The sequence below is a fragment of the Peromyscus californicus genome, unplaced genomic scaffold (assembly GCF_007827085.1).
Source record: "Peromyscus californicus insignis strain IS unplaced genomic scaffold, ASM782708v3 Scaffold_4__1_contigs__length_199733344, whole genome shotgun sequence".
NCBI classification, from domain to species: domain Eukaryota; kingdom Metazoa; phylum Chordata; class Mammalia; order Rodentia; family Cricetidae; genus Peromyscus; species Peromyscus californicus.
The window spans coordinates 97,737,476-97,759,707 of NW_026294562.1; the positions used below are offsets into that span (position 1 = coordinate 97,737,476).

Consider the following 22,232-nt stretch of genomic DNA (forward strand, 5'->3'; position numbering starts at 1 on the left):
ACATCCTTCACAGTAATCTCTGTTTTAGAGTCTGCTTCCTGGGGAATAGAGCTACATTGCTCCCGCATTCAATCAATCATGAAGTCCTGTTGATTTTAGCTACCGAACAACTCTGCTTGTATTAAACAGTCTCTCGCACTACAATTCTAGGCTCCTAGAATGGCTATCACACTTTGCTGGTGCCTCTTTCCAACCAGTCCTCTACCTTATGGCCAGAGTTCTGTGTTCAGAATACCATTTACATTATGCCAACCTTCCAATCTTTGCTTTTAGGAGAGAGGGAATCAGAAATATGAAGCCCACATGGCCTGGTTTCTGCTGCGGCTCAGTAGTTTTTGTTCTCTCTGCTGAACACACAATGGCCTTCCTTAAGTGCCCCCTCCCACCTTTTACTATCCATTTCCTAGTCCTATGGATTTTACATATATTTTCTGGAAGGTTCTCTTTTCCTTCAACACCTATCTATCTGATCTCATGTTTTCCTGGCTCTCTTGGAGGGTGATGTCTAATCATGTTCATCCTTGTGTAATCACCTCTAGAGTCTAGATAGACCAATGAGTACAATGAGGTATTAGCTACATGACTACATGACTACATGACCACATGAGAACAGAGATTTTGCAGGTGGAATCAATGTCACTAATCAGTTGCTCTCAAAAATATAGAAATTATCCAGGTAGTCCTAGTCAAATCATATATGTCCTTTAACAGCCAAGGGTTTTCCCTGGCTGGACAGAGAACAACAGAAATCAGATACTTGAAGAAGGAAGTGCATGTTGAAATAGGGTCTCATGTAGCCCTGGCTTTTCTGGAACTCACTAAGTAGATGAGGATGACTTTGAACTCCTGATCTTCCTGCCTTCACTTCCCCAGTGCTGGAATTACAGGCCTGTACTATTTTTTTTTTGTGTGTGTGTGTTTTGTTTTGTTAACTTTACCATAAGTTATCTGGAAAGAGGAACTCCAATGAGAAAGTGCTCCCATCAGATTGCCTGTAGGCAAGTCTATCAAGTATTTTCTTGTTTCATGATTAATATGGGAGGGCTCAGCCTACTATGAGTGTTACCACCCCTGGGAAGGTGGTCCTGGGATGTATAAGAAAGTAGGTTAAGCAAACCATGGTGGAGCAAGCCAGTAAGTAGCATTCTTCCGTGGCCTCCTCTTCAGTTCTGTCTCCAGGTTCCTGCCTTGAGTTCCTGCCCTAACTTCCTTGGATGATGGACTGTGATGTGGAAGTGTAAGCCAAGTAAAGTCTTTCCCCCCCCAAGTTGCTTTTGGCCATGGTGTTTTAGCACAGCAATAGAAACCTAACTAAGACAGTTACCATGTCCAACTCAGTACTCTAATGATTTTCAAGACTGATTTTTTAAATTTTACTTATGTGCATTGTGTGTCTTTATGTGTGTATGTCACATGTATGTGGATGCCTATGGAGGCTAGAAGAAGGTGTGTTGGGTCCCGAGCTGGAGTTACAGGCAGTTGTGAGTGTAGCTGCCGAGAACTGAACTCTGATCCTCTAGAAGAACAATAAGCACTCTTAACTGCTGAGCCATCTCTCCAACCCCTCAACATACTATTGATGGCATAAAGAGAGGGAACCCTGTGAAGAAATGACAACCACTGTTACAAGCTGGAGAGTGGAGGAGGACACACAGCAAGGACCCGAAAGTTACTTCTAGCTGAGAGAAGTTACCCTATGGCAGCCAGGGGAACACCAGGGACTTTTAGTCCTTCCTGGAATCTCTGGAAGAGAATTCAGTGTAAATGACAGCTTGTGACACCCTGAGTAGAGAATTCAGCCACAATGGGCAGACTTCTGGCCAATAGCTCTGTGAGCCAATGAATGAATGGCTTTAAGCCACTGAATTCATTATAATCTCTTGCAGCTGCTGTAGAAAACGATACACCTCCCAGTGAAGGAGGTGGTAAGCGGAGACCCTTGTAAGCCATCCCAGGAAGATACGGGGGCTTTAGAAAGATTGCCATGATGACTCGTGTCAAAGCAATTTTGGGGTGAGACCAATTCAGATGGGACATAATAATGACTTAAATTAAAGTCATAGAGATAGTGTAAAGATGGATCTAAAAACTGCCCATAAAGTAGGGAGGCAGAATTTAGAGTGTTTGCAGGTAGAGGGCGAGAGAAGGGAATTAGAAAAAAGTCCCCACGATGTCTAGTCACTGAGTAAAAACTGATAACAGAAACTGTGTTCCAGGCACGCTACTTTTGATGAATTCTTTTCCTCTCACAGAGAATTATAAATTTAGGCCTCATATTATTTTTAAATTGATAATTATTTTGCTTTAGGAATTATAAATGAACATACATAGTATCAGGTTTCATTTTGGCATTTAAAAAATATCTTTGTTAATTCCCCTACCAGTCGCTTCTCCTATATCCCCTGACTCTCCCCTCCCTTTCCAACCCTTTCGTCGCCTCCTTTCCAATTTCATGTCATAGTGCCCTATTGCCCTTCCCCACTCCCTCAACTCTTCTTCTTCTCTCATGGGCTCCTGTACACACACATATCCACTTAGATGCATACATATAAACATTGTATGCTAGGATCTGCATATGAGAGAATATTCTTTTTTGTCTTTCTGAGTACCTGGCTTAATGTAGTATTTTCCAACATCATTTGCTTTCCCGAAAATTTCACTTGTGTTTACCTCTAGCATTCCATTGTGTATCGGCACTACAATTTCATTATTCATTCATCTGTGATGGACATACAGAAAAAATGCATTTTTTTTGTGCAGTTGTGACTAATGCAGCAGTAAGCAAGAATGTGCAAGAATCTCTGGGGTCGGACAGGGAGTCACTTTGGTACATGCCCTGGAGTAGTATAGCTGGGTCATATGGCAGTTCTATTGTTTTTCTTTTAAACCATATTTTATTAATCATTATTATTGTGTGTACCTATGTGTTTGTGATGTGTGTGTGTGTGTGTGTAGGGGGGGGGTGTGCTTATGGCATGGCACAAATGAAGAGATCAGAGGACAATTTTGTAGATTAGGCTTTCTTCTTTCCACTTATTTGTGGGTTCCAGGGATAGAATGCCAGATTGTCAGGCTTGTGTGTGTGTGTGTGGAGGGGGGCAAGTTGATGTTGGAAATTATTTTTGGTTGCTCTTCAGCCTTCTTTGAGGCAGGGTCTCCCAGTCAAACCCCAAACTCACAGATACATCTAGTTTCACTGGCTAGGTTTCTGTGGAACTCCCTTCATAGGCTGGAATTGCAGCCAGCTGCCACACCTGGTACCTGGCATTCTTGTGGCTCTAGGGATCTGAACTTTGGTCCTCTTGATTGCCTGCAATCACGTTAACCATCTCCCCAGCCTCAGTAATTTTTTTATTTGAGATGCCTCCATGCCGATTTCCATAATGGCTGCACTAGTTTACATTCCTACCAGCAGTGGATAAGGGTTGTTCTTCCCATATCCTCATCAAAGGAGAGTGTACTGAAGCATTCAAATGCTGTTCCTGGGTAAGAAACTGAATGGCTGAGAAATTGTTCAGAACTTAGTGACCTGCAGACCCTTGGCAACCTCAGGAAGAGCCATTTTGTTGGTCTTTGAGGCAGAAAATAGGTAGGTACACTAAACCTGAATGTGCCTGGAGGAAGTGGAGTGACTGATTTCAGGAGTTGTATTAGAAATGTGATCATCAAGGAATGGAAAGAACTAGAGAAGAATGTGGAAAGAAGTTTAGTTTTAGTCTGAACTTTCAAACTTTGTTTTCAGATGGAATAATTCCAGTACAGAGAAGACCTAAGATGTGGCTGAAAGGATGGAGAGGGTTAGTCCACGATGTCAGATTTCTGAGAAGACAAGGAGAACAGACGCTAGAGAAGAGTAGAAGTCCTTAGCTTGTGATAGGAGTAGAGACTCAATCTCAATGTCAAGTGTAAAAGGAGCCCAGAAGTGGAAGGTTGTAACTAAGTTGTGAGCAGCTAGCTAACAACTATATTTTCTTTGTTTTTCTGCAGTAAAATGTAGCTTTATGGCTAGGATAGTGGCTATGCCTGAAGGACAATGCAAGGCTTTCAGACGTAGGTGTTGGAGGGGAGAAGCAGACCCCTCCCTTCTTGCAGGCTGACTGTAGCTGGGAGGGCAAGCCACCTCTGATGATGTGTGGAAGCAATGTGGGAGGGGTGTGAGGGTGACAGAGAGAAAGAAGCCTGGATGTTCTTTACTCTGAAATGTTTTTTGCCATCTTCAGTTCTTCTGCATAAAAACAACCCTCCACACTCTCAAGTCTCTTAATTTTTTCATTATTGCCATAGCAACGTAATTGGAATCTTAACTAATAGAGTAGATTTGTGGCTTTGGTGTGCTCCAGAGATATGGACTGTTTCTCTCTCTCTCTCTCTCTCTCTCTCTCTCTCTCTCTCTCTCTCTCTCTCTCTGTGTGTGTGTGTGTGTGTGTGTGTGTGTGTTGAGGATGTGTGCGCACATGCCACAGCTCCTGTGTGGAGGTCAGAGAACAATTTCAGATGTCTGTCCTTGTCTTCCACCTCATCGGAGACAAGGTCTCTTCTTGTTGTTCTCCAGTGTGTATATCAGGATATCAGAGTAGCTGGCCCCCAAGTTTCTGAGGATTTTCCCTGTCTTCCGTCTGAAGTAGGAACACCGGAATTGCAGACGTGTGCTGCTGAACTTGGTTTTGTGTGAGGTCTTAGGATTTGAACTCAGGTCCTCATACCTACACAGCTATCACCCCACCCAAAAGAGTTAAAAAGGAAAGGAAGAAAACACAAAACCAACAAATGTAAATAGGGGGTGGGAAATGGAGAGTAGAGGGATGCAGTAAGTCTGTAGGACAGTAGGGAGGACCCCTGGAGAGTAGAACTATTTTTTTTCCAGCAGTAGAGTTTAATTTTCTTCTGCAGCTTAGCTGGGGATGTTGATGGCTCAGTTCATCAGAGGTAGGAATTTACCAGATAGGTAGGACAGAAAAACACAGGGACAAGAGCAAAATACTGGGACACGGACTCTAAGCTGGGTACAGGGAAGGAACTATGAGGGGTGTGACAAAACCTAAAGTGAGCAGAGAGGGGCTCCGGACACCTTGGCTATCCTCAGTGATGAAGGGAAGTGGAAAGCACAATGAAATTTGTAACTTCAGGGAGTGGAGAGTCTATCGAGAGAGAGGAAACAGCATTGGTGACTGTGGGCCCCAACCTGCGAAACACAGGCTGTAAGAGGGAGAGAAGCTTTGAAGGGGGTAAGGAAGATTTAACTATGGTCATAAAGGATCTAGAGAGCTCTTCATAAGAGAAGGAGATCAGATATCCAGATATCTGTCTCCCTTGCCCTCTCCCCGTCTCTCTGCACACACAGGTATGATCAGTCACGTGGGGGCACAATGAGAAGGCAAGTGTTTTCAGACTAGAAATAACCATCAAAAAAGTGACATCTGCTGGTACCTAGACCTAAGACTTGTAGCTTAAGAACTGTAAACAAATTTATTCCTATTATTTAAGCTACCCAGTCTGTGATATTTTGTTAGGACATGCCCATTCTCTAACTGTTTCTCATACCTTTTCCCATACATCTTTTTTTTGAAATCTTTGTGAGTATGTGTGTGTGTATGTGTGTGTGTGTGTGTGTGTGTGTGTGTGTGTGTGTGTGTGTGTGTGTATGAGAGAGAGAGAGAGAGAGAGAGAGAGAGAGAGAGAGAGAGAGAGAGAGAGAGATTTGTGTATATGTGTGAGCAAATGCATTCCTGTGGGTTCTGGCACTCATGTGCCTTGGCATGGGTATGGAGGCCAGAAGTCACTTTGGGTGTTAGTCCTCACCTTTCATTTTGTTGGAGACTGGGTTTCTTCTTGTCTGTCACTGCATAGGCTAGCTGATCCACACATTTCTGGGAATCATGTGTCTCTGAGTGGAATCTCACTGTGGGTGTGCTGTGATTACAGACACACACTGCTGTGTCAAAGATCTGGGCATCCCAAGCCAGGCCCCCATGCTTGAATGACAAGCCCTCTACTCACTGAGCCATCTCTTCAGCCCTCCATACTTCTTTTATTACTTTTTTTTTCCCTGTTTTTGTTTGTTTTTGTTTTTGATTTTTGAGACAAGGTTTCTCTGTGTAGCTTTGGAGCCTGTCCTGGAACTCACTCTGTAGCCCAGGCTGGCCTCGAACTCAGAGATCCAACTGCCTCTGCCCCCTGAGTTCTGGGATCAAAGGCCTCTTTACTTTTTTTATATCTTTCCTCATTCTTTTTTTTTTTGGTTTTTTCGAGACAGGGTTTCTCTGTGTAGCTTTGCGCCTTTCCTGGAACTCACTTGGTAGCCCAGGCTGGCCTCGAACTCACAGAGATCGGCCTGGCTCTGCCTCCCGAGTGCTGGGATTAAAGGCGTGCGCCACCACCGCCCGGCTTCTTTCCTCATTCTTATACTCAGAGCTTGGCTGTAAATGAAGGGTCATACTTAGCTTCAGGAACCTTGAATTGCTGAACATTTCTCTTTTTTCTTTTTAATAGAGGTTTAAATTATTTCCATTTTTATATTTTGTTCATATTCTTTCCCTCCCCCAACTCCTCTCAGAACCTACACACCCCATCCAACTTCATGTTCTTTATCTCTCTCTCTCTCTCAAAAAAAAAAACCCCAAAACAACCAAATCAAAACAAAAGACAAAATATGCCAAACCAAACCAAACCAAACCAAACCAACCAACCAAAAGCACACAAAAAACACGGCCTGTGAGTTCATAAGTGCACCAGCCTTGTTGTGTCTGAAAGAAGCCATTTCCTTTTGCCTACCTACCACCTCTGGCTCTTACAGTCTTTTCACTTCCTCTTCTTTGATGGTAACTTTCTTTTCAAACATAATTTTTTTTTTTTTTTTTTTTTTTTTTTTTGGTTTTTCGAGACAGGGTTTCTCTGTGTAGCTTTGCGCCTTTCCTGGAACTCACTCTGTAGTCCAGGCTGGCCTCGAACTCACAGAAATCTGCCTGCCTCTGCCTCCCAAGTGCTGGGATTAAAGGTGTGTGCCACCACCGCCCGGCCCAAACATAATATTTTTATTAATTATTTGGGAATTTTATACAACGAACCCTGATGACACTTGATTCCCTTTCCTCCCAGGCCCACCCTCTCCCCCCAAAAGAAAAAAAATACACCAAGTCTATTTGGGGTTCACCATATACTCATTGGAGCATGGTCAAACTCTGTGACACCCCCTCACCAAAGAAATAGTCCAGACGGGAAGCCATTGAAGACAGTCCTTAAGAATGGTGATAAAGATGCTGAAGTATAGCTCGTCATAGTCGATAATTTCTTTTGCATAGCATGTTGGTCTCATCTCTGCACCATGCCAATCTCCTCTCCTCTATCTGACTACTGCTGGGTAATAGAGGTGATGGTCAGGAAATCCTGTGAAAACTCTGATCTAGTAAAAGTTGTTCAGTTAATTAGTTCAGCAGTGTTAAAGATTAAACTTAGGGCCTTGCTCATGGCTGGACAAACACTCTACCACTGAGCTACATTGTCAGCCAATGAAGTGCTTTATAAATAGAAAAGTAAAACTAATAGCTACTGTGGAGAAGAGGGATTTCCCTGGGTGAGAGAGGAAGCGGGTGAAAATGTGTTAAAGGGATAGATGTTCATTACTCCAAATGAGGAAATTCTATCCAGGTCAAGGGCCTTCCAGGGTTTGGAGAGAAGGTCGTACAGGGCCAGGAAACAGGGAGGGTTTAGATAAGAACAAGAAAGAAACTGCAAAGTCAGTGTGAACATTCAGAGGAAAGACTTGGATCCTCATGCTAAAATCGGTCAGAAACCCACGTGTTCAAGAAGCCTGTCAAATCACATGATGTCCTGAGCAGAGCCAGGTTCCAGCTGAGGGAAGCTGTTGTAACTCAAGTCTTGACCTGCTAAGGTTGCATTTGGCTTTTATTTTGGGCCTTGGGGCTTCTGGGCCACTAAACTTGACTCTTGTGGTTAGAACAATTTATATTTCCCAGGCATGCTCTGACCCAGTAACACAGGTATGATCCTTCTTTCAATACTCAATATCACAACTGAGGTAGGTGAGCTTTAGTAAATGCTCAGAAAAAGCAGCCAAAGAGAGAAGAATGTCTACTACCCAGCCAGATAACCTGTGGGGCAAGATACTTACAGTTCTAAACAGCTGACAGGTCCTCAAAATACTAGTAGTTTATTTGAGAAGCCTACCATTCACACACACAGTAGAGTCAGGGTCATGTAATAAGCTCTAAGACACACACACAGACACACACACACACACAGACACACACACACACACACACACACACACACACACACACACACACACACACACACACCGGGTTTAGGTCCACACAGGAGATAAATTGCATCTTAGTCCCGGGGCTTTCTAGCTTACCCCTTCCCCAACTCCTAAGTCCTTTTCTCTGGGTATGATTAGGTTGCCTTCTCTCTAGTCTGCACCTTTCAAGGCTTTCTCTGCATTTCTATGATACGTGGATATGCTTCCGTGTTGAGCTCCTGCCTACGCAATCTCTGCCCACACAGGAGGCTCTTCTCTTGGCATAATTAAACAAAGAGGAAAATGGCTGGGAAGGCAGCCAGCTGGAGTCAGAGCAGGCAGTAATGTTGGGCAGAGGGAAGAAATCAGGGGCAGCACTGGCCTTCCAGGTCCCCGAACTTGTCCTGGGGGAGAGCAGAGCCACATGCCAAGGTGTCTTTGGCTGACTGATCACACTTGGTGTCAGACTGGACCCTCAAAGCTGCTCAATGAAGGCCAGAGATCTACCAGGTCAAGGCCTCACTTGAGAGCTAATAGAGCCAAAGGAAAGCCACTCAGAGAGAGCTCCCAAGAATGTCCCCAAATTATTAGCTTCTGGCACTCCTGTGGAATCTGCTGGTGAAGGGAGAAGGCTGAGAGCAACAGACTGAGATACGGAGGGTACTTGTTAATTTGTTAATCTTGTAGAGAATCTGGGCTCAGCTCTCAGCTCTCACATGGTGCCTCATAACCCCCTGTAACTCCATTTCCCGGGCATCTGAAGTCCTCTTCTTACCTCTAAGGGTACCAGGCACATACACATATACATGTACATACACATAAAACAAAATAATAAATCTAAAATTTTTTAAAAAAAGTCTTAACAAGTGTTTTCACTGATTAGTCAGGACCACAGTTCCCTCCAATATTATCCTTGCCCCTCAAATTTCATTTCTTCCTGGGTATTTCCCCTAGTTTTTCAAAGTAATGTAATTCTGAAGCCTGCAAGAGGGTTGTAAGGGGAGGAAGAACCTGGCACCCTCTGCTGGCCAGATCTGGTACTACCTGAAGAGCCCAGAGGCCACAGACTCTTGGACCCACAGGAGTTAGAATGCTTAAAAGCAAAATCACAGGTAGAGGGACATGAGTAATAACGATAGATGATTTTCATTATGGAAAAACCTCTATCTTCCAGGTGCTGGTGGGAACTTTACATTCATAAATCAATTCACATTTTAACTCTGTAGCATTTGCTCTCAATAGCTCGGAAAGATTTTGTAGAACAGGCTGAGGGGTTCCCAGCTAGTAAGCACTACTTCAGAAGCAAACCTCAAGTCTGATTGGCTACAATTACATGCTCTGTCTCACTGGCTGTATTTCAGTCTGGCTTAACAGGTTCCCTGACTTGAGCCCTGTGTTTGATCCCGGCTGGACAATCCATCCCTGATTCCAGACTCAAGCTAAACTCCCTGAGCCCCAAGCGAGAATCCACCCACTTTGTCTCCTGTTGTTAGAGCTTGCATTAGCTCTTACCTCAGGGTGGATAGCCAATCTCCCTACGAGTCTGGTTCCTTTCCAAGCTTGAGAAGTTGTTTTCATGTCTTTCAGGGTTAGCAGTCAAACACAAAGAAATAAAGAAAACAGAAAGGGGGGGACATGGACTGATAATTTTTCTGCAGGAGAGTAGCTAACTGGAAAAATAGGAGGGGATGAACACCTTGAATTTCAGCCAGCAGTGTCCTGCGGTCATGACTCTTGAGGAGAAGATGATGAGGCCCTAGGTCTGCTAGAAGAGAGGAGAGCTAAACCTCAAGGCAGCCATGATCTCAGCAGGAAAGCCCTTGACATATTTTGACACTTTGGTGCAAATCTAGCGGCACACATGATGTAGGTGTGTAGACGTTTGCCCTCTCCCCAGCTTCTCCAGCATAGCAGGCGGTTCCCGCATTTGTGGTTGTATCCTTGAGATCGTATTTCATCACAATGGGCAGCCTTGTCGGTGGAGTGGGGTCACAGCTTTGCTTCACAGGAATGACTTGGTCTCCCCTGGTTACCATAGTGACTGATCAAAAGCACTGCTCTCTGCAAAGGAGGGAGCTTGAATGGCTTTAGCCCCAAGCTGAGGTTATCTCTTTCCTTTACAAATAAATAAAATAAAATAAAAATGACAAATCTAGTTTTCCTTTCATGTGAGTTAGGAGCCCAGTGATCAGGGGTGTGCTATTTAATCCCATAGCCTCAGTTTCTTCTTTTAAACATGGAGATAAAAATGATGAACTGAGACAATGCACATGGCCCAGAACATGTCATAAAGTAACTCCTCAAAAAAATCAAAACTAGTATTTTTCAGTTGTTCTATGGGCTCCAGTTTCCTAATCTGGAAAGAATGAGCATAATAATAAGCTTCCTAATACTGTTATAAGAACCAAAGAGTAAAACATATGCATAGCAGTCACCAATGCTTCTACCAGTGTGAAAAATACCGTATATACTGTGGGTTTTACAAGTTTCATTAAAGTTTCTAATCATCTAATTTTCAGAGGATTTGATCTCAGTTGTATTTTATGTATTCCTGGCTGTTTTCTCTTCCCCAGCTCAGGGTCTTGCAAATGTCCCTGGCCATCTGGGCAGAGTTTGTCATCTTCTGACAGGGCTGACGGGGATGGATGTGCTTGAGTCAAGCTTACACACGTTTGGGGGTGCACTCTGAGGCTCCTGTGCTTCATGAGACTGTGATCATTCTCTAGTTTCCAAGACTCAACTCTGAGTTCTTCCTATTCTGTGCCCTCTGTGAAAGTGGGATCCAAGTTGCTTCCTCCCAAAAGATTATAATAGGCAGAAATTTGGCTGTTATTACTTTTGTCTTCTGAATATGGCAAAGGGAGCTTGGCAGGTGTAATTAAAATTAATAGTTGGCTAACCTTGAAACAGAGAAATTATTCTGCATTATTCAGGCTGACTTGGCCTAATCTGATGGGGCCCCATGAAGAAGAGCCTGTTGTGGAATATTTAACTATGTAAAGATGTGTTACATTTGTTTGTGATGCATTTGTTTAATTATGCAAAAATGTGTTGCATTTGTTTAATTATGTAAAGATATGTTGCTGTTTCACCTTGCCTGCCTAAAGCACCTGATGAGTCTAATAAAGCTGAATGGCCAATAGCTAGGCAGGAGAGGGATAGGCGGGACTGGTGGGCAGAGAGAATAAGTAGGAGGAGAAATCTAGGCTCGAGAAGAAGAGGGAAGAAGAAGAGAATGAGGGAGAAAAAGAGAGACATGCCTGGGGCCAGAAGCCAGGTAGCTGCCAGCCAGCCAGACACAGAATACATAGAAAGAAAGAAAGAAAGAAAGAAAGAAAGAAAGAAAGAAAGAAAGAAAGAAAGAAAGAAAGAAAGGAAGGAAGGAAGGAAGAAAGGAAGAAAGAAAGAAAAAAGCCCAAGGCAAAACATAAAGAGAAACAGATTAAAATAAGAGCTCAGATAAGGCCAAGCATTCATAATTAATAATAAGTCTCCGTGTCATGATTTGGGAGCTGTCTAGTGGTCCAAAAGAAAAAGCCTGCGACAATAGCCTTCCTTTGCTTGGTCCTAGAAGTGGGATGTTTTGGGGGAAAAGGTGGAGGTGGGGGTGGGGGCAGTGCTTAAAGGAGGCATGCCTCAGAAAACTAGAGAGCTGAGTCCTACAGTCAAGAGAGACAAATTCTGCCAATAGCTGGAATGAATCTGGAAGCAGATTCTTCCCCAAAGCCTGCAGCTAAGAGCCCAGTCCAGCTGACATCTGAGTCAGCTGTGAGGTAATAAGTGGTGCTGTTTTAGGCTGCGAAGTCTGTGGTAAGATCTTACAGCAATTAAAAAAAAAAAAAAACCCTAACAAACTCTTCAATTCCTGTTCCTTTAATTAGTCTTAAGAAATATTCCACCCTCAGGTCCAGAAGTTTTGGTTCTCTCTACTCTGAGCCTGTGTAGACAGATGGGAACATTTGCTTCTGAATGAATTGTTGGTGAGGTCCTAAGGGAACTGGCTTTCATAAATGGAGCAGAGGTTTCTGCTGATTCCTGGTTTGGACACTGCAATTCAAAGAGCTTTATATTCAGGGGATGCAAACATTTCAGTAATCTCCTAAGATGGAGATGAGGGATGAAACGTGCAGCACCCCAATGACTATTTCAAGAACATTTTTTGCCATACACAGAAGTATCTCACTTGATATTTGTTACATACTAAGGGTTTTAGACTAAAACAATTGACTTTTATTTTGTGTTATTAAAGGAACTTAAATTTGCCTTCTAAGCTACCTCTACCCAGCACAATCCCAAACTGTGAAAGCACTGTTTTCAACACAGTGATGGGAACTGCTCCACCTCTAGAGGACCCCATATGGTGACATCACACCCCTCATCCTAGAAGAACAGAGGCAGGAGAAGATGCACATCTGGCCTTGAAACTTTACTGTCCTGCATCCAGAGGGTTGAAGCTGGTCCATTATCACTGTGCTCGTGTTGCTATAGATGAGGACTCTATGAGTGACAAGAGTCACCCATTCTGACAGAGGCCCCAGTGGGGTCAAGTGTGTGTATCACACTGTACCAACCATAAGCTTATTTTCCTCTCCCTAAGTCCATCAGGTATGTGATGAAGCCATTTACATCATACCTACCCACTCTAGTTTAATATGACTTGAGGCAGAGATGGCAGAAAAGGCTCTTGAGGAACTGGCTCTTATCTTCTTCCATCAATGGACTTCTAGGTTTAGGGTCTCCTCACTTTGGCTATCAAGTATATATGTGCACACCTACTATGTACCAGGCAGTTTGGGCTCTGGCAACATAGAGAGGAATGAGATAAACCCAGTGCCAATCTATGAACCTTACATTTTATTAATAAATCACAAAATAATTACATATTTTAAAGTGTTTCAAAGTGCAATAACCCTCTTTATCTCTCCAGATAATGACACTTATCATTCAGTTATATCCCTAAGCTACGCATCAGGTTCATTTTACAACACCACCTGGCGCAGCTCAGACCTGAAGTCTGGCCATGCCCTGACGCAGCTCAAGTGGTGACCTAGAGTGACCACAGTTCAGACATTATATCAGACTCCTTTCCCTGTAGCTCCAACACTGTCCTTGTCCTATACCAAAGCCTCCTTTAAATGTAGCAAGGTTACCCCAACACCCCCGGTGCACTCATCATTCTCTGTGATTGTGGGTTGAATGGGTATAAGTCATAGCTTTGCTTGTGAGAATGTGCATGTGCGCAGAAGACAGGAACATTTTACGTGGAACTCACAGTCTTGAGCCAGTGCGTTGTGTGGTGTGGTGGTGGTGGTGGTGGTGGTGGTGGTGGTGGTGGTGGTGTGTGTGTGTGTTCTGGTGAGTATGGGCCAAATGTATGCTATAACCCACATCTCTAGCTAGGCATCTATAGAACAATTTACCTAAGTCTCTGTGACCTAGCAAATAGGTTGACAGTTTCTGCAGGCAAGCTTTCCTACCATTCTGGATTCACTTAGAGCTGGGAGTCCTGGGGTCAGGATGGGGTCATTCTATGCCTGAGGGTCCCTCCTGGCCAGCCTTTCCCTCTCCATCCTTGGAAGTTCCTTCCCCAGGCTCAGCCTCATCATCAGCCTCAGCCAGGTCCTCTGGCATTGGCCACTCTCTGGTCTGCCACTCCAGCCTTTCGATTCGGTAAGCGATCTTCAGTGCGCTGGACTCCAGCTCAGCTAGTAGGCGAGCAAACTTGGTCTGTAGATCATCCAGCTGCTGGTCGAGGCCTTTGAGCCGAGACTCTGTGGCCTCCTGGAGGGCGATCTCAGCTGCCTCAGCATTCACATCCAACTTATTCATTTTGAGCAGGATCTCACGGCCCTTCTCCTCCATGACGGCCTGGGCCTGTGGGTACTCACTCAGCACCTCCCGCAGATCCTCCTTGCTGAGGCAAAACAGGTCCGAATAACCTAGGCTCTTGATGTTGGCTGTTCGTCGGTTTCCAGACATGTTCCCTGTGGTCCAAGGGCAGACATGGGGAGAGTAGTTAGTAGGGACAGGAAGGTGACATTTCACTCCTAAACCAGGATATAACCTCCATATTGGTGCTTCCGAACCTCTTTTTCTGTTTTATTCTTTCATTTAGTAATGTGCTGGTGACCAAACCCTGTGCTTATCATTAACCTGCCTTGATAGATATTTAATGGGGTAGTTATATAACAACATGGCTGCCACAGTAACTTTCAGATGGTCTGTTGGCGCTTCCACCGGTGCCCATGGAACACATCTCCTTTGTTTTCTAAGACTCCACCCCACCCACTGACCCTGGCTCAGCTCTTCCTCGGGGAACACATAATCCATATCCTACTTCTCTCCTGAGTCCTGTAGAAGGACTCAGACAATGGCCAGATCTTTTTAATCTATGTACCCCAAAGTACCATCTTGTCTTAGGGTTCTGCCATTCCCATTCCCCTGCCCAGCCCTGTCCCTAGCACTTCCTCTTGAGGACTCACCTTTGATGTTGATGATACTGATCTCCCCAAAGTAGAGCCCCGCACCAAGCACAGCATACTGTGTGACACCATCATCTGCCACCACAGCCAGCTGGCCCTCCCGGATGATGTACATCTCTCGACCAATGTCCCCTTTGCGGCATACATATTCTCCTGGTGAGTAGGTCTGGGGCTGGAGCTTCAGCACCAGCTCTTCCAGCAGGCTGGCTTCACAGTTCTGGAAGATCTGGACTCGGCTCAGGGTAGACAGGTGGACGGACACAGCAACCTCTGCCCGCAGCCGCTCAGGCAAGTGCTGCAAGATGGCTACCTCGTTGGTCATCTTCTTGTTGATCTGCAGGTGCTGGTACCTGGAAGAAAGGAAGTACCGTTTCTGCACCAGAACCCCGTGTGTCTGCCTCCACCCACTCTATCAGGACTCAGCTTTGCCAAGAACCCAGCCACACCGAGTTCTCATAAGATCAATGGGAGTACCACACATTTTCTGGTCCCCTTTCTTAGTTACAGACATGATCTTTTCTACTTCCTCCAAGGTGTGGAGGCACTTACCACTCCTTTACATCCTGTCAGGTCCTTCACACCCCAGCCACAGTGTCTGATACCTCTCCTTTACCTCCTGTCAGCCCCCCCCACACCCCCACACCCCAGCCACAGTGTCTGATACCACTTCTACATTGAGCTGCTTTCGTCAGCAAGCTCCCACCCTCTCAGACAGGCTTTGTGGTGGTTCTCTGACTTGGAGACATTTCCTTTTATTCAGAACATAGTTTGCATTATTATGATATAATCAACCATCTGTTGGCCATCTCCTGGCTGGATAGTTCCCCTCTCCACCCACTCCTTTCAAAGTCCTCCCAGGCAGTGGCAGCTCCCATTCTCTGGTCTCTATGTCACTCTTGTACACAAATTCCTCTCTTCGTCAGTCTCTTGCCCACTCTTTTCCCCGTGTCCAGATTCCCTCAGTGGAAGACACCACTTTCTAAGCCCTATCCGGCAGACCTACCAATGAATGCTATCTTCTAGCTGCCTGGTATAGCCAGTAGGTAACAAGAGCAGTCACTGGGCTCAGGTCCTAAGGCAGACCTCCCCCTGGCTGGGTCTGCTACCAGCCCTCTCACCAGTCAATAACTCGCCGCTCCAACCTCCGGTTGACACGTTGCAGCTTCATGTACTTCTTTACCAGAGCGTGGTCTGGGTAGAACGCTGCATCTGCAGTGTTCATGTTGTAAATGACAGAGCTCATGCTACCCATGATGGTGGCGAAACCCATGACGGCCAGCAGGAAGTCACCCACCATGAAGAGGTACTCTTCCTCCCGGGCTGGGAGGGGCGTGTCGCCCACAGTGGTCAGAATCAGAGTGGAGAAATAGAAGCTGTAGAGATACTGGCGCCGCAAGCGCTCAAAGCCAGGCTGCGCGGGATCCGGGTATACCCATGCATCCCGTCCGAAGCCCAGGTACCTGGACAGGGCAAAGTATAAGCAGCTGTTCCAATGGATGACAACGAAGATGTAGAGCATCAGCTTGGCGATGCGGAAGGCATTTGGATAAGCTGTGCGGGTCTCTGTGCGGTCAAAGGCCTCAAAGAGGCGGGGCACCCGGAGAAAGCGATTTAGCCTGAGCGTGGGAATGTGGGGGCCCAGCCGCACATAGGCTGCGTCTGTGGGGACCAGGGACGCCAGGTCCAACAGGAAGCTCCAGGTGCGGACATAGCGACTGGCGATCATGCCTTTGTCCACCACCAGGATGCCCTGCTCTAGGAATCCTAGGAAGAAAGGAGAAGATGGGCTAGGGTCAACTGTGGGCAGGTTGGGGACAGGCCAGGTATGACAGGCCACACATGAGGGCAAGATGGAGGCAGGCATAGCACGCTTCACAGTTTCTGGAGTGAGCATTGTGGCACTGTCAAGAAACACATGACAGTGCAGTCCTAGAGGTAGCTGCTGTCTTAACACATTCTTTAAGGAAATGTGAGGAAAAGGTTAGCCCCAGAAACTCACTGACCTGTGTGGAAGCGCACCCCGATGTCTAGTAGGTACAGCAGGTCACTTGTGTAGTCCAACACAAACCAGGCCACCAGGTAACTGTGCTGCAAGTCAGGAAAGCAGGCTCTGCAGGGCAGGGGCAGAAGGGATTGGCTTAAAGGTACCAACCGTGTGTAAGGTGGCTGTTAGGACAGATCCCTCAGTACTCTTCCTTGAGCCCTTCCAGGGAAGATGCCTCTCCCTTAGGCCCTGCCCTCCTGGCCTGCCCTTCTCCTTGGCGTCACTCTTTAGTACAGCTTAAGCCCCCCCTCCATCATTTAGCACCCCTGCCAAACCTGCATACAATGATGATGAGGTTATACATGACTGGGAAGACCATCGTGTTCAGCCACCAGTAGTAATAATCCCCAGATGGGTCTAGGACAGGCAGCCTCTTCCTGTAGGGAAGAAGAGACTCCTTTCATTTATTCACCAGACATTCAATGCCTGGGTTGTGACCAGGACACCAAGAAGGAGGAGGCCCCCGGGACAGGTGATTAGACCCCCACACAGAGGACCAGCCTTCTCACCTGGCTTTGGATGGGGCTGGGGGGCTGGACTCTGTTGTCTTCACTTTGCTGTCCTGGCTCATGGTTCTGTGGCTTAGTCCTAAGCCTGTAGAATATCCAGTGCTTCTCTGACTATAGTGGCTTGGGAAAGTGGGGGCTAGTGCCTAGCTTCCTGGAAGAGGCTGCCCGGGGCTCCAGCTGTGTATTCTCTGTCTGTGAAGCTCTTAGCAACATAACTAGGACTAGCGGGTATGGAGTGGGTGGAGGCAACACAGCTCCAACACCCTTCCTTCCCTGTCTCCCAGGGCTGAGGCTGCTTTACACCTGCCCAGCTAAACACCTTTAATGAGGTCCCTGGGGATGGTGGGAGGTGGATGCTTTGGAAGGAAGCTTCGTTTTCATTGCTGTCTTTTCTTTTTTGCCTTTCCCTGAAGCCTATGGTATCAAGGTCAGGAGATCCAGCCTGCCTCAATGTAGGTGTGAATTCTGTTTTTACCTTATGTATGTTCTCCGTTTGGGCCTAGTTATTTATTTAACAATTATGTGCCAAGTGGCTCATTCGTGTCAGGTGGTAAACTAGTCTCTAGGGAAAAAAGTGCCTCTCACGTCAGAGGTGTTTTCATTAGCTACATCTTAATCTACATACATATCACCTAGTGTTCTGGGGTACATGTGTGTCATCTTGTGCTACTTTACCCTCATTCTTTTCCTATTATCTCTCATGCCCTATGCCACCAGCTATTGCACGTATTTCATGGACCCTCAACTTCTTTAACTTTTCCTGTTGAAACATTTCTTTTCATAACAAAATAAACAGATCTCCTATACTTTCCCCCTCAAGTTGATATCCCTGTTGCTATTGTCATCTTGTTTAGTCAAGAAGTCATCATTAAAATTCCAGCTGTACGCCAGGCCAATACTGTGCTAAGTGAGTGGGACAATCCCCTAGATGCTCAGTCTTGTAGGAGGAATGTTCAGTAGGGTAAGATGCATTTAGGCAAATACACAAGGGTAGTCCTTACAAAGAGTCCGGCGAGCATTCTGTTAGATGAATAGGTAGAGGGCTTTATGGTGGTAGGAAGAGTCCCAACTGAGCTGAGTTAAGTATGCAGGTGGGAGAATGGACAGCACCAAGGTAGGGTGTTTGAAGTGTGCAACAGCATGAAGGCATGGAAATTTGTGGTGACTGGAAGAATATCAATAGTTTAAAAATATTTAAAACTTTTCTTTAATATAATTAGTGTGTGGTGTGTATGTGTGGGGGCAGACGGTGGTGGCACATGCCTTTTATCCCAGCACTCGAAGAGGCATGTGGATCTCTGTGAGTTCAAGGCCAGCCTGGTCTATAGAGTGAGTTCCAGGACAGCCAAGGCCTAGACAAAGAAACTCTGTCTCAAAAAAAAAAAACAAAACAAAATAAAGAAGAATAAAAAGAGAGAGAGCGTGCATGTACCACGGTGACGATGGAGGTCAGAGTACAACTTTTAGAGTCAGTTGATACATCTAGGGATCAAACTGGAGTAGTGAGGCTTGTGTAGCAAGTGCTTTTACCTGCTGAGCCATCTTGCTGACCCCCAAATTTTAAAAAAGAGAGAGGGGACAAGAAAGAGGAGGTAGTGCTGAAAACGAGGCTGAATGGTGGGCAGAGGCCAGGTTAGGAGACTTTTATCAGCCATGAAATTAACTTTGATTTTTTTTTAATAGACAATAGGGTAGTGTCAGATGTATGTTTTTGGAGTTTCTTGAAAGAAATATCTACATCCCTAAGTAATTGTTTTCAAGATGCTTTTATCCATAGCTTTTGCAATGCCACCATTTCTTGGTTTTCTGTTTCTTTCCTAGTCTCTTTTTATAAGCTGCTTTGCCCATCCCTTCTAGGTTAGTGTTTCCTAGAACTCTTAGATCTCACTCTTTCCATCTTCCATACACTATCTGGATGATCTTAGTCACCCAAAGAATTGCTTTGACATCTAGTAACTCTCATGAACTCCCTTGAGCATCAATCATCCACTCAACTAACAACCTACTAGATTCCGCTTTGCGATCCCTCAGTCACACTGTCTTAGTCACTGTTCTAACGCTGTGAAGAGACACCATGACCATGGCAACTCTTATAACTGAAAGCATTTAATTAGGGCTTGCTTAAACTTTCAGAGGCTTGGTCAATTTATCAACATGGCAGGGAGCATGGCAGGTATGGTGCTGGAGAAGTAGTTGAGAGCTACATCCTGATCTATAGGCAGAGGGAGGAGAGTGGCATGGGCTTTTGAAACCTCAAAGGCCACCCCTAGTGTCACACTTTTTCCAACAGGGCAACACTTACTAATCTTTTTAATCCTTTCAAATAGTTCCACTCCCTGGTAACTGAACATTCAAATATATGAGCCCATGGGAGTCATTCTTATTCCAGCCACTAGAGTCACTTTCAACCTACTGCATCTATACCTTTATCTTCTTCCACCTACTCTTTTTCAACATCCATTTCTGTCCTTTCAGCAAAAAACATGGGACCCATATTTACTCTTACGTAATATGGTGGATATTTTTAAAAATGACCACAAATTCTTTGATGTTTGTCACTTGTGACTGTCAACTGATAGCGTATAGAAAAAGTGATGCTATATAATGATCTGAGGCTAGATCATCGAAGACTGTGTTGCTTCTTTCTGGGTCTCTTGGAATGTATTTTGTGTGATAACTCCCTCTCAGGATCCTTGCTCTTTTAGATCCTGGCCACCACATTGTGAGAAACTCTGGAAGTCTGAGTTCAGCCTTTCAGTTGTCGCAGCCCAGGCATAGTAGTACATATGACTGAAGAAGCCTTTAGGTCAGCAGTTCTCAACCTGTGGGTCTAGACCCCTTTGGAGGTCATGTATCAGATATCCTGCTATCAGATATTTACTTCATGATTCAAAACAGTGGCATAATTACAGTTATGAAGTAGCAACAGAAAAATTTTATGGTTGGGGGTCACCACACCATGAGGAACTGTATTAAAGGGTCATTAATTAACGCAGCATTGGGGAGGTTGAGAACTACTGCTTTAGATATTTTAGTGACTAAGCTCAAGTCACTCCCACATATGAGTTTCCTATATAAAGCTCCAGAAATCATGGGACAGAAATAAGCCATTTCTGCTGCACCTTATTGGTTTCACAGAATCTGGAAGCCTAACAGGCCTTCTGTTTTATGCCAGTAATTATGAGTGGTTTGTTACTTAATATTATGGGTTGAATCTTGAATGTTCACTTATAGGCTATGTGTTGGTCAGTAGCTAATGGAGCTATTGGGGGGTAGAAATTTTAGGAAGGGGAGCCAGGTAGCCAATGGGGGTATGCCCTTGAAGAGGATGTTGGGATTCTGACATTTTCCATCTAACCCTTTACTTCCAGGATGCCACAAGGTAAGCAGCCTCCTTTGCCACACACTTTGTGCTATGACGTACTTCCTCACCACAGGCCCAAAGGCAACCAGGGGCAGAAATTTCTGAGTGAAGATAAACTTTTTTTAAACTTATTAATCTTAAGTATTTGTCACAATGATGGACAGCTGACCAGTATAGTAATTGCCATTATCATAGCAACAATAGGGAAATATACAGCTTGATAAATTTTCACAAATTGAACTTATCCATCTCAGGACTTGGATAAAGAAGCAGAACTGTTATAGGCCTCAGGAATCATTCTTCTCCTTTCTAGTCAATGCTATTCCAATGGTAATCATACCTTGATTTCTAATAGCAATGCTATTTTACATGTTTCTTTAATTATTTTTCTTTTTCCATTCTGTGTGTGTGTGTGTGTGTGTGTGTGTGTGTGTGTGTGTGCATGTGCGTGTGCATGCACATGGGTCTATGTGCATGTGGAGGCCGTAACTGATGGAAGGAATCATACTTGATTGCTCTTCCACCTTATTCAATGAGACAGGTTCTTTCACACAAACTTAGGGTTACCTTCCAAAGCTGGATACAGGTGGGTGACCACACCCACCTGTTATTTATGTAGGTACTGGGGAATCTGAACTCTGTTCTTCACACTTGCTCAGCCAGTGCTCCAACCACGGTGGTGTCTCTCCAGTCCCCTTTGATTGTTTTTGAATTTATATAGGATATTGATATTTAATCCTTCCTCTCCCCGCTCATAGTCATCCAATTATCAAACCCTTCCAATGTCCACATACTGCCTTCTCTACATTCTTACCATCCTATTTTGGGCCTTGCTCTTGAATGACATTTTGCAAAGGTGCCCTGTCAACTTGACCATATATAAAATTGTATCTCTCTATTGTTCCAAGAATACAATATAAACTAACATGGCCTACCAGAACTGCAGTACTTTATATTGTTTTTATCCTCATCTGATCTTTGCTTTGCATGTTTTCCAGGCTCCATACACACTGTACTGGTTACAGTTCTCAGTGTGTTGTCCATTCTGCCTTGCCTTAGTATAGCTAATCCTTTAGGCTGAAATTTCCATTTTTCTTCTTTTGAATACTTTTTACTTTGAACCAATTTTAGGCTTACAGAAAAGTCGCATAAGTAAAATTGTAAACTCCTTTCCCATGTTTCCCTGTCATCCATCATTTTATTTAACTATCGAATAATGATCACAATCGGATATAGTAACAGTGATATAATACTTTCAACAGACTTTATCGGAAACTATTTCTCTATCTTAGTGTTTCTCACTCTTGTTTCAGCCCGCATCTCCTCCTGGAAAATCATCCCTCAGCTCTTTCATCCTCTATGCACAGAAATCATGCTAAGTGCTGCTTGTAGATGCTTCTTCTTTTACAGCCCTAATACTATGTTGTAACTGTTTGAGGCCGGTTCTAATGGATCAGGAATTCAGACTGTCATGTAGGAACTTATTCCGCGTTCGACGGGGTCATGGGAGCTTTGGGAGAGCCAGGAAGAGGCAGTCTCCGCGGGTAGGAAGGTAGAATCCAAGCTGCGTGCACAA

At 44.8% G+C, this 22,232-nt stretch overlaps 1 protein-coding gene across 1 annotated transcript; it reads right to left on the reverse strand.

Moving 5' to 3' along the window:
• Window positions 1-13,094: 13,094 nt before the first annotated feature.
• On the reverse strand, window positions 13,095-17,369 carry Cnga4 (cyclic nucleotide gated channel subunit alpha 4). Its single transcript, XM_052763372.1, has 6 exons — window positions 17,293-17,369; window positions 17,059-17,160; window positions 16,743-16,849; window positions 15,858-16,503; window positions 14,740-15,089; window positions 13,095-14,241 (listed from the first exon to the last, which is right to left on the reverse strand). Exons 1-6 carry the CDS (start codon window positions 17,352-17,354, stop codon window positions 13,781-13,783), a joined length of 1,728 nt encoding a protein of 575 aa, XP_052619332.1. The 5' UTR covers window positions 17,355-17,369; the 3' UTR covers window positions 13,095-13,780.
• Window positions 17,370-22,232: the final 4,863 nt, after the last annotated feature.